The sequence below is a fragment of the Chiloscyllium plagiosum genome, unplaced genomic scaffold (assembly GCF_037043375.1).
Source record: "Chiloscyllium plagiosum isolate Xiang-an unplaced genomic scaffold, Cpla_swu_hap1 HiC_scaffold_31, whole genome shotgun sequence".
Taxonomy (NCBI): Eukaryota; Metazoa; Chordata; class Chondrichthyes; order Orectolobiformes; family Hemiscylliidae; genus Chiloscyllium; species Chiloscyllium plagiosum.
In genome coordinates this window covers 19,302,858-19,315,641 of record NW_028270169.1, presented here as the reverse complement: position 1 = coordinate 19,315,641, position 12,784 = coordinate 19,302,858, and the positions used below count along the sequence as shown (strand labels likewise).

General features: G+C 39.2%; 1 protein-coding gene across 2 annotated transcripts in view; it reads left to right on the top strand.

Annotated features, from left to right (window-relative positions):
- The window catches only part of LOC122563983 (nuclear pore membrane glycoprotein 210-like), a 177,597-nt gene that overhangs the window by 99,595 nt on the left and 65,218 nt on the right, over positions 1-12,784 (top strand). For both annotated transcript variants that reach the window (XM_087977310.1, XM_043718384.2), the window contains 4 exons: positions 2,109-2,189; positions 5,650-5,781; positions 7,112-7,270; positions 8,999-9,090. In XM_087977310.1, the coding sequence (XP_087833436.1) occupies positions 2,109-2,189; positions 5,650-5,781; positions 7,112-7,270; positions 8,999-9,090 (464 nt within the window). The remainder of the gene's footprint in view (positions 1-2,108; positions 2,190-5,649; positions 5,782-7,111; positions 7,271-8,998; positions 9,091-12,784) is intronic.

The window sequence follows — 12,784 nt, the reverse complement described above, 5'->3', positions numbered from 1 at the left end:
TTAGCAGTTTATTTATTAGAACCTTCTTGTAATTCTTCCCAATCCAAAACAACTGAGATATGATTAATTTTAGCATCATCAGTAATTGGAAAGTCGATAGTGATTTTGTACACCCCTACCAAAATAGGAGTTGATAACTGGAGAAACTAGTGATTCTTGAAACATTGTTCAGTGTTCCAGTGTACATGTCTTTCAGTTTACATCAAACACAATGTACATATTTCATAACCAGTGTGTTAAAAGATTATTTTTTATTATTTATTCTGTAAAAGCTATCCATGTTACTATTTAATCTACTTGCTAAAATCATAGAAAGATGTTTTATTCTTCCCTCAGTTAGTAGTGAGAATGTCACTGGTAATTTTCAAAAATACGTGAAGTGGAAAAAAGAGTCTGTGTGGAACAGTCTTTTTGAGAAATCTAGTAGAGACAGATTGTCTAACTCAGAATTAGGGACATACGGAACCATCGCAACCATCTCTGTGGCTGCATGTTAGGATTCTATGCATTCAGTGTGGAGGAGAGTGCAGATGCCTTGAGGGGTGCCTCCTGCTCACACTAATGGGAAAACTTGCCCAAATCAAGCTCCAATTAGCCACTTCAGAGTTGGTCAGCGACTCATCTCCTCAACAGTGAAGTCCTGTCCCACCAGAAATTGCCATCCAATCTTTATGTCAGTAGCTTCTGGCTCCTAGAAATCACTGCTAGAGACTCCAGCTTCTGAGAATCCAACAGTCAAGAGGTTTATCTATTTATTTTGGGTCCCACGGAGAGAGGCATGTTGCAGGCAAGTACAGGGGTATGGTTCAGTGACTCCAGATTGAAGCAACTAGAGTGGCTTCCCCAGATCCAGCAGATAGATCACCTTAAACAAATACAGAAAGTGTGGAGAAACTCAACAGGCCTAGCAGCATCTGTGCAGAAAGAAACATTGTTAATGTTTCAAATCTGATATGGCTTCTTCAGAATTGAAAAATTTTGTAAAATATTTTTTATACATTTGACAGAGGCAGAGGAGGAGCGAGAGCAACAGATGGTGTGGCGGTCCAGTACAAAAGACATTAGAGTTGCTAAAAATGGTGAAAGAAAAATAAATATGTAAAATGCGTAAAAATTAAGATGTGAGATAGAGAAAATGAGTCCTCTTTGCTGAGGGCAAAGTAAACATAACGCTGGAGTTTGAGGAGGTGAAAGCTGTAAGAAAAATGGAGGACGGACATCATGTGGTCAGGCTGTAATGTTGTGCAATTCAATATTGAGTCCAAGAGTCTGTAATTTGCTTAAGTGGTGGTGTTCCTGAGCTTGCATTGTCCTATGTTGAATATTGCAGCAGGCCTAGGTCAGAATTGTCAGCATAAGAGCAATATGGTTTTATTGTTTGGGTCAAGATCTGGTTACATTTCCTGTATTTGTCAGGCAAAACTTAAGAATTGATGTGACTTTGTATCCTGTTGCCTAGAGAATCAGCAGAAAGTACTCCCAGCTAATGTCAGCTACTCTGATCTGGAGGCAAGATATCGAGTATTTCTTCAGAAGAAGTTCAATTTCAGAGACTTGTTAGCTAATCCAAATGACCAACAACTGTCATCCAATCATTGCCATTAGGAATCTTGGCCACTTTTGGGACTGTAGGAAACCCCACAAGTCACTTTCAGTGTTGGGATGGATGCAGATGAACAGATGTCATGGCAGGGACTTGGACAAAGTTGAGGTTATCCCACCTGTTATCCTTCTGTCCTTGATCACCTCCCACCAGCCATAAAATTGAGGCCGGATAGCAAGTGATCATTAATTAATCAAATAAGGGCCTCATTTAGGGCAAGGACAGACAGACAGACCACATTTGGGTTTTCTCACCTGCTGTAAATTACAGACAAGTGAAACTGGTCCCATTAAAGGTTTTGCAGGTATTTCGGTTGACATTATATCAGTAAAGGTGACTAACTATGAAGAGGGGTCATTCTGTGCCAGTTTGATGAATTGTGCAAATATGTTTTTTTTTAAGAAAGGATTTTTTTAACCATAAAGCTGAATAAATAACTTTTCAAAGCACTGCATAGTTGAGATTCATTGTTGAGAATAACTGGAGTTTTATATTTTCACAAAAGGATGAAGTGACTGTAAATGTGATTCAACTAAGAGGGATAAAAATTCATGCTCCAGTAACTAGATTGAGGACTGGAACTCAGGTACAATATGTAATCATTTACATGTTTGTGTGAATTAATATTAATATTGTTAAAAAAGATTTTATGTAGTATACTGTTTTATAACAGTGGCTTAAATCAGGAATGTTAGCCAAGCGACATTTTATATGTGTAATTTGAATCATAAGTCTTTCTACTTTAATAATCTTGTCACTAATTTGGCCCATTTTTGCTCATTCCCAACGTGTAGTCCTGACAGTTTTTCTTTTACAGATATTTGTTTTTTTAAAAAAACTCATTATAAATTCTGCTTTTATGTTAGATTTACTATGTCCTGATGACAGCAGATAATACAAAGACAGGTGGAGGGATGGGTAGTGTTAAGGAAGTGGGGAGGCTGCAGAAGGACTTGAACAGGCTAAAAAAAGTGGGCAGCGCAGTGACGATGGAAAACATTGTGGGAAAGTATGAAGTTATGCACTTTGGCAAGAAGAGTGGAGGCATAGACTATTTTCTTAATGGGGAAAGGTTTCAGTAATCTCAAGCAAAAAGGGACTTGGGAGTCCTAGTTCAGGTTTCTCTTTAGGTTAACATGCAGGTTCATGATATTTAGAAAGGCAAATGCAATGTCAGTATTAATTTCAAGAGAGCTAGAGTACAAGCTCAGAGATGTATTGCTGAGGGTGAGTAAGGCTCTGGTCTGCATTTGGATTGTTGTGGCCAGTTTTGGACCCTGTATCTAAGGAAGGATGTGCTAGTGTTGGAGAAAATACAAAGGTTTACAAGAATAATCCCTGGATTAAAGGCTTGTCATATGAGGTGGGGTTGAGGACTGTGGGTCTGTAATTGATCAGAAGAGTGAGGAGGAGGTTATCTCATTGAAACTTAAAGAATACAGAGGGGCCTGGATAGAGTGGATGTGGATTAGATATTTCCACTAATAGGAGAGGCTAGGACCCAAGGCCTCAGCCTCAGAATGGAGAGATGACCCTTTAGAAGTAACGTATGGAAATTCTTCAGCCACAGGGTGGTTAATCTGTGGATCTTATTACTGCAGAAGGGTGTTAAGGCCAAATTATTGAGTGTATTTAAGACAGAGATAGACAGGCTCTTGATTGGTAAGCTGTTCAAGGGTTATGGAGAGAACACAGGAGAATGGGGTGAGAAACATATCAGCCATGGTTGTGTGACGGAGCAGACTCAATGGGCCGAATGGCCTCATTGCATTCCCCATCTTATGTTCTGTGGTCAAATAACAATTTTCATTTAAATGAGGTCCTCGCTTCCCTATTCTTTTGATAATTAATTTATATCTTTTCAGTACCAATCACCAATCAGTGAAAATAGATTCTAGCTATTTATCAAAACTTTTCATCATCTTGACCTCCTTTGACATGTTTGAACCTCTTTGTTCTTACAGAAATAAACTGCAGTCATTACCTTTAACTTATAGTTCTTTGTACATCTCTTCAACCACCCTTTAATAGTTTTGATATTCTTCCTGAAATAAAGTACCCAAAACATGAAGTAATGTTCCATGTGTGCCCTAGCCACTGATTATATATTGTACTCTTATTTATCCAAATAAGAATCATACAAGCATTTGTAGTCTTACGAATTGGGCATCTCACTTTTAAAGATTTGTGTTGCTGAAATCCCAAACTTCCTAATCTTCCATAAATCAAAACAGACTACTTTTTATTCTGGGCTGATGGTGGGACTGGTTCCAGGTCCCACTCGTAACAGGGGAAGGGGATTGGGCAAACACTCATAATCTCTGATTTGATAGAGGCAATCTGTTAATTGCCTTGGGAATGGACTAGAAAATGGTGGCTGCATTGCTGAGGTGCAGGTTCATTGAAACAGACTGTATTAGCAGGCGTGTAACAACAGAAGTATAAGTATCATGGATTTCAGGAGAAGCTGAGGACTTCTTCAGTAGGGCTGACTCGCTCTTCACAGCTGTGGACCTGAAGTGCAAACCTGAGACAGTGAGAAAGAAGACTTCTTTTCAGAAGGTAGAATACCCACCAATTAGGCATAGTTAGAGGTGGCTGAAAACATGAGCAGGTGAAGTGAGGGAAAACTTGGTCCAATGCTGAAAAAGTTCCATGATCTTATTCTTTCTGGAAAGATGACTGCAATGGAAAACCTTCATGTCACATCTCTTTAGTAATTAGCCTAACCAACTGAGAAACTTAAAGATGTATGTTGCCCTGAACATTTTGTTATAACTAAAACTGTATGGAAGCATGTCTGCACAGTTTACTCTTGTGAAAATTTCCCTGTCAGCATATATATAATTCCACTAGAAATAACAAAAACATTTGGATACAATATATATGAATTACATTTGACTGTGTACTGTTCTTTGTAATTTGTTGTTAAGTTCCTTTTTAATGTCACAACTATTAGGTTTGAAATCATTAAAATCAATCAGTAACCTAAGACATATAGTAAAGTGAACCAACTTTTATCTCCGATTATGCAAGCTGTTCAACAGATTGCTTTTGCTTTAAGTTTATAATGCTCACTGTCGATTTGTAATTTTCATCAACCAGATGTCTAGAATATCCCACAGAGCATAATTTAGGAAACACATTGGATAAGCATGAGACTTTTCTATATTTTGCTCAACAATATCTTTTAAAAATGTTAAGTTCCAAATTACATTTTGAATCAAGTCTTGTAATAAGATGTACTAATCCTTTAAATTTTAAAATTTATGACCAATTTTATTATAAAATTAAGTTTGTTGGTGGATTGAGCATATAAAATATGTCGGATTCCAAGCGCAATTCCTTGCACCCGCCCTGTTCCCTGTAATATGGGGGTTGCGAGAGAGCAGTAAGGCACCCAATAACCTGCCCACCCTAGGCCTGTTGAGGCAATAACTGCTCAAACAAGTTTCAATAAGGCCCTCAATCTACCTCCACTGTCATTATGTGGACAGAGGTAGATGAACCTGAGTGCAAAGCATTGTGGAAACAACTCCTTTGAAGAGTCAAGGAGGAAAAAGGAGATCACTTATTAATTCAGAGCACTCTGAGCACATCCAGGGCATAGCCCTCAAGATTTCACCTCCTTTTGTTTCTATTTGCTCTGCAAAACTGGACTGCTACACCCACCCTTCCTAGTTAGACTCTCAAATTATTCCCTGCACTAAATTCCTAGGACTTGCTTGTCTTTGGTCACAATGATCGTCCTCTTAGGACCTCTTTATAACCTCTGTGGTGTCCACCATTGAGTTCCGATGCTGCTTAGTTGTAGTGGTTAAATTATGTTGGCCAGCAGCTCTCGAGGGTTGTGGTTCCTGTTAACTGACTCGATCACAGCCTGTTTAGCCTGTTTCTAGTGTGCTAAATTATTATGGGTCAGGCATTTTTAAAAGCAATCCATTGAAGATCAGCCTATCCAAACCTTCCACTCTCCCATGACATCTAGTCTAGTCTGTTATTTAATGCATCACCATAAAAAAATTTTCAAATGTGCTATATTTTAGCTACCTGTATATGTGGTAGGAGTCACAAGTTACCAGACTCCATTCACCTTCGGTAGTGCGGTACCAGGACTGACGTTTCACTGGACAACAACAAAGCGGGAGGTGATTGAGCTTGTCAGCAGACACTCAGAGGTAGCTGTTAGTTTCTCATTTGTTTAAAAAAAAAATATGGCTCAAATAAAAAGTGTAGATTACTATTTAGTGTTGGTAATGAATAAAATGTTTTTGTGTTAAAGTAACAACTGCACTTAGAGTCGTAGAGTCATACTACATGGAAACAGACCCTTCAATCCAACTCATCCATGCTAAACTGACATCCCAATATGACCACATCCCATTTACCAACATTTGAACTTTTCCCCCTCTAAACCTTTGCTATTCATATACCCTTCCAGATGCCTTTTTAAATATTGTAATTGTACCTGCTGCCACCACACTTTTGGAAGCTCGTTCCATACACACACCGCCCTCTGCATGAAAAAGTTTATCCTCAGGTCCTTTATAAATCCTTCCTCTCTAACCTTAAACCTATGCCCTCTAGTTTCGGACTCTTCTACCCTAGGAAAAGGACCTTGGCTATTCACCCTCTCCATGCCCTTAATGTTTTTATAAACCTCTGTAAGGTCAGCCCTCAGCCTCTGAAGCTCCAAGAGAAGAAGCCTTAGCCTATTCAGCCTCTCCCTGCAACTGAAACCCCCTCGTCCTGGCAGCATCCTTGAAAATCTTTTCTGCACCCTCTCAAGTTTAACAACATCCTTTCTATTTAACTACCCTTAGTATGGAAACCAGCAGATTTAGGGAAAAAAAATAAAACATTTGTTTTGTTCAGTCATAGCAGAAGTGGGCATCTAGGTCAGGTAGCTTTACTTTCTCTCCCTGGTAACTGTAATATTCCTTAACTTTTCCACATTTATAAATATATGTAATTTCCTACCATTCCAACCTTTAATAGGCCATAGCTCTATTTGTTAGTCTGTGGAAACGAATGACCTACATGAAGACCTTTCATTATTGATCTGGATACCCAGCCATGCAAAAGAGCAGCCTGGTTGATTCTTCCTATAAAGCTTCTTTCTGCAGAGGAAATCCATGCCCTTTAACGTAATTTGGTTGAAAACGTGGGTGATATAGAAATTTGAAATAATGATTCGTGCAATGGATCATTAAGGTTGAATATCACTCTACACTCTCAAGTATTTTTCTTTGACTTCTTAAACCTAAACTTCTCAGTATTAAACATAATAAATTGAGATAATAAGTTTAGTTCTCCTTATAGGCAAAATTAAAATTCTCTTCAACTGTTGTTGCCTTGATGGGACATACATTTCTTAACTACCAGCAGAGATGAAAAATGTTAAAATATTGTCCTAAATATTTTCTTTGTATTGCAAAAGAAACTACTGTTCTTAAGCATTTTGTTACCTGCACAGCACCTTTTGTAATACTTGTGATTGTTTTATAGATTTCTTTACAGCTTTCTGCAGAACATAATTTTGCTATGCTACTGTATAGCAAAGCAGAAGGGAAAACTGGTTTAAAAGTCACAGTAACCACACAGAATCCATCTGCTGCTCAGTTTGAAGGAAACTTTGACAGATTTTCTGATGAGATTCAAATTATGGTAATCTTGTCCTGTAATTTAGTTTAATAATATTTGTACTCCACTTAGGATCAACTCTCAAGTAGTGACATATATTAATTTTGCATGTTGAACTGCAAGAGACTTTAAATGTAGTTATACTTGCAGTTCAGTTTAGGATGTTGAGTTGATGATTAGAATTGCAGAAAGGAAAAAATAGAAAGCACATCAACTCAGCTGCTTTTGTACAATTGCAATTCCACATTGCTAATGATGTCCTAGGAACATGATTTTTATTTTGTATACTGTGTTATGTTTAATATATTTATTTCATACAACTATTATCCAAAACAGTTCACAGGGATCAATGCTCAGTGCTGGGGCCGCTGTTGTTTGTGATATACATAAATGATCTGGAAGAGGGCACTGTTAGTATGATCAGCAAGTTTGCAGATGACACGAAGATTGGTCGTGTAGCAGTAAACATAGGGGACTGTCAAAGAATATAGGAGAATATAGACTGAAGAGTTGGGTGGAGAAGTGGCAGATGGAGTTCAATCCAGGCAAATGTGAGGTGATGCATTTTGGCAAGTCTAATTGCAGAGTGAATTATACAGTAAACGGAAGAGCCTTGGGAAAAGTATATGAACAGAGAGATCTAGGAGTGCAGGTCCATTGTACCCTGAAGGTTGCTGCACAGGTGGATAGAGTGGTCAAGAACGCATATGGTATGCTTGCATTCATCGGACGGGGTATTGAATATAAGAGCTGGCAGGTCATGTTAAAATTGTACACTACATTGGTTCAGCCACGTTTAGAATACTGTGTACAATTCTGGTCGCCACAGAGGGTGCAGAGAAGGTTTACACGGATGTTGCCTGGTATATGGAAGGTGCTAACTATGAAGAGAGATTGAGACAGTTAAGTTTGTTTTCATTAGAAAAAAGGAGATTGAGGAAGACCTGATTGAGGTCTACTAAATCATGAAGGGTACAGACAGGGTAGATAGAGATAAGCTTTTTCCCAGGGTAAAGGATTCAATAACGAGAGGTCACGCTTTCAAGGTGAGAGGTGAAAAGTTTAAGGGGGATACACACGGCAAGTACTTTACATAGAGAGTGGTAGGTGCCTGGAACGCATTGCCAGCAGAGGTAGTAGAGACAGGCACGGTAGATTCATTTAAGATGCATCTGGACAGATAGATGAGTAGGTGAGAAGCAGAGGGATACAGATGCTTAGGAATTGGGTGACAGGTTTAGACAGTGGATTTGGATTGGCTCAGACTTGGAGGGCCAAAGGGCTTGTTCCTGGGCTGTAAATTTTCTTTGTTCTTTTTTTTAAAAGGTCAATTCATCAACACTACTTTTAAGTATATTCAGATAAAAATAAGCTTTTAATGTAAAAGATAGGGATTGTTATCTATTTAATGTATCTTCCCTGCACTCATAACACTGAACACTTCTAGATAATCCAGTTCCATACATTGTATGTATTTTCTTCAGTAAATTCTAAATGTAAAGACAAAATAAATTTGCTAATTATGAAATAATGCTAATAATGAAACCCTAGTTTCAGTATTTCCAGCTAGTTATCTAATGTTACTTAATACTTCATTAGAAAGGATTCTTACAATACCTAAAAAAAATTGCCTTTTTTTGTTCAAAACTCACTACATTAAACTCTGAATTGTGATTTCTTTTTGCAACAGCGGTGCATGTTTGGATTAATGAAGGTATTTTACAGTAATACTACTTATTTTATTCACTAAAGGTGTTTGGAATATTGCAACTTTTGCCTCTCTCTTTGCCAGCAAAAGAAGTACTGATGTCACCAAATTCTCATCTAAAGTTACAAACCTCTAGGTGAGCTTTTGTACTTCGAATTATTTTGATCAAAATTGGGTATTACCTAAAGCATGAACAATTTATCTTGTGGGAAGCAGCCTCAACCCAGTCATCTTCAGCTGGATGATCACTGGTTCAGGTGTGTAGCTGCTCATTAACAATTCAGTGTTCAGCTCCTTTCATGTGAAGCATGGACAGACTGGCAAGTGTTTAGTGACATAATACATAAGTTAATCCTATCTTGAACACGTGAAAGCTCATACATCTCCTTTTGACCTATAATGATAACACCAATGCCAAGTCACCCATCATCCTGAAAATATTTAACTGACCCCAAGTTAAAGTGGACTCATGATATTAACATCATAGAAAGCCCTTCCATGCCATCCACCACCAAGAAAAACAAAGTGGAACATTGTCAGAGTAACATTAATTCCGTGTTTCCCTTTACAAATCAGACATCATTCTGACTTAGACAAATCCATTAAATCTTCATTGTCAAAGATCAGTTGTTTGAAATTTCCCAAACTAACACCATTGTGGAAGCATAATCATTTCAAGAGCTGCAGTAGTTCAAGGAGAAGTCACACAACTGCCTTCTCAAGGCAACTTAAGTATGAGTAACAAATGTGGCTACAACCAAGAAAGTTTACTCATTTGCATTCTTTTTTAAATGCATTTCCAATGAAGCAGCACAATTTTATATTTTAGCTTTATCTTTCATGTCAGTTTAAAACTATAAGTAAACATATTTCTGGGATTGTGTGAATGTTTTCAAATCTGGAGTGGTCACAACAAAGCAAAGGATGTGGTTTATTTTAAGTTTTATTCTTTTCAGGGTGGCATAGTTGCAATGTATCATAATGTCATAGTATATTAAAATTTAGCTCATGTATGGGAGTTTTTTGTAACCCCTTTCTTTATTTGCATGCTGAACTGACCACAAAAAGAAATTTCAAAGCTGTATCAAACAGTGGTTAATGGTCCTTTCACAGTAAGGCAATACAGCATGAGTGATTCTTCTGTATTTTCTAGTGCTTGGCTATAGTGACACAGACAGGGAGAATTGACTATTCCTATTTTAGTCATAGATTAATATTGCAAGGCTAATAAAGTACATAGTAAGAAAACTGGTCACAGAAAGATAAAAGCTACATTTAAGTGTGATCATCTGCAGCCAGAATTTGTGGTCATATGCTGTTAATTATAATGCAACAGTTAAACACAGCAGTGACCCTTGAACTTGCTGCAGCATTCAGTTCATCATGGGTGAACTATTACATCAACTACACCTTCCCACCCTATCTTGTCGGTTTCTTCAGTATTCAATAATTTATCAATCTCAGTTTGAGAAGCATCCACAGATTTCTGGTGTAGAACACTTCAAAGATTCACAACTCCATTAGTGAATAAATTTTTCCTCACCTCAGTCCTAAGTCGACAACCCATGAACTTGATGATATGTTTTCATTCTCCAGTTCTTGAACCAGGGAAATAAACATTACTATCCACTCTGTCAAGGTTTCTAAGAAGTTTGTTTCAGTTGAATCATTTTATTCTTACTGTAGCCCCCTTTAAGAACAAGGGAGAAGTACAGCACAGGAACAGGCCCGTTGATCCTCCAAGCCTGTGCTGATCATCATGTCCTAAATAGACTTTTAAAAAAAACCTGCTGCCATTATTCAGTCTATATCTCTCTGTTCTCTCCCTAGTCATGTAATCATCCAGATGCTTCTTAAATGTTGCCAATGTGCCTGCTTCCACCAATGCATTCAGGCTCCAACCACACTCTGTGTGAAAGAAGAACAAATAAAATTTACAATCCAAGAACAGGCCCTTCGGCCCTCCAAGCCTGAGCCTCTCTTCATAGCTAGCACCTTCAAATCAGCCACTGACATTTCCGCCACCTCCAAAAAGACCCCACCACCAAGGATATATTTCCCTCCCCACCCCTTTCCGCCTTCCGCAAAGACCGTTCCTCCGTGACTACCTGGTCAGGTCCACGCTCCCCTACAACCCACCCTCCCATCCTGGCACTTTCCTCCGCCACCGCAGGAACTGTAAAACCTGCGCCCACACCTCCTCTCTCACCTCTATCCAAGGACCTAAAGGAGCCTTCCACATCCATCAAAGTTTTACTTGCACATCCACTAATATCATTTCTTGTATCCGTTGCTCCCGATGCGGTCTCCTCTACATTGGGGAGTCTGGGCGCCTCTTAGCAGAGCGCTTTAGGGAACATCTCCGGGATACCCGCACCAATCAACCACACTGCCCCGTGACCCAACATTTCAACTCCCCCTCCCACTCTGCTGAGGACATGGAGGTCCTGGGCCTCCTTCACCGCTGCTCCCTCACCACCAGATGCCTGGAGGAAGAACGCCTCATCTTCCGCCTCGGAACACTTCAACCCCAGGGCATCAATGTGGACTTCAACAGTTTCCTCATTTCCCCTTCCCCCACCTCACCCTAGTTCCAAACTTCCAGCTCAGCACTGTCCCCATGACTTGTCCGGACTTGTCCTACCTGCCTATCTCCTTTTCCACTTATCCACTCCACCCTCTCCTCCCTGACCTATCACCTTCATCCCCTCCCCCACTCACCTATTGTACTCTATGCTACTTTCTCCCCAACCCCACCCTCCTCTAGCTTATCTCTTCACGCTTCAGGCTTACTGCCTTTATTCCTGATGAAGGGCTTTTGCCCGAAACGTCGATTTCGCTGCTCCTTGGATGCTGCCTGAACTGCTGTGCTCTTCCAGCACCACTAATCCAGAATCTGGTTTCCAGCATCTGCAGTCATTGTTTTTACCTTCCATACCAGGCAACATCCTCGTAAACCTTCTCTGCACCCTCTCCAAAGCGTCCACATCCTTTGGGTAATGTGGAAACCAGAACTGTACACAGTCTGAAAATTTTCCCTCGCACATCTCTCTTAAACTTCCCCCTTTTCACCTTGAACCTGTGCCTCCTTGTAATTGCAACTACAACCCTGGGAAAAAGCCTCTGACTATCCACCTTACCTGTGCCTTTCATACTTTTGTAGACCTCTATTAGGTCTCCTCTCAGCCGCCATCTTTCCAATGAAAACAATTCTAGTCTTTTTAACCTTTCCTCATAGGCAATATCCTCGAGACCAGGAAACACCCTGGTGAACCTTCTCTCTCCAAATCTTCCACGTCCTTCTGATAATGTGGCAACCAAAACTGCACACAATACTCCAAATGTGGCCTAACAAAGGTTTTATGTAGCTGCAACATCATTTGCCAACTCTTGTACTCCATACCCTGGCCGATGAAGACATGCATGTTTTTTTATTATTTTTATTGAAAACCTTTTCAAATCTTTTACAAATACAACAGAATACAAAATATAGAGGTAGTACAGCAGTGTCATATCACAATACTATTAATAATAAACTACCTACTATTCTACCAGAACAAACATATCTACTTAAACTGAACTACAATCAAATTAAATAAAAGCTAAATTAAGTTGAATTCAAGCTAAATTAAATAACATCACATTACTTTATTCTATTTCAGCCACTGCACCTCCATTGAAGCTCCCATCCCTGGGTGCACCAGTCATTGTTCCCGTATTTTCCCAGTTTCCCCCTCTCAGAGTCCACGGGCTGCCCAATCCAACTCCCATGGCTATAGTATAATCCTGGTTAATATTGCCTATGAGTCTGCATCTATATAATTTAGAAA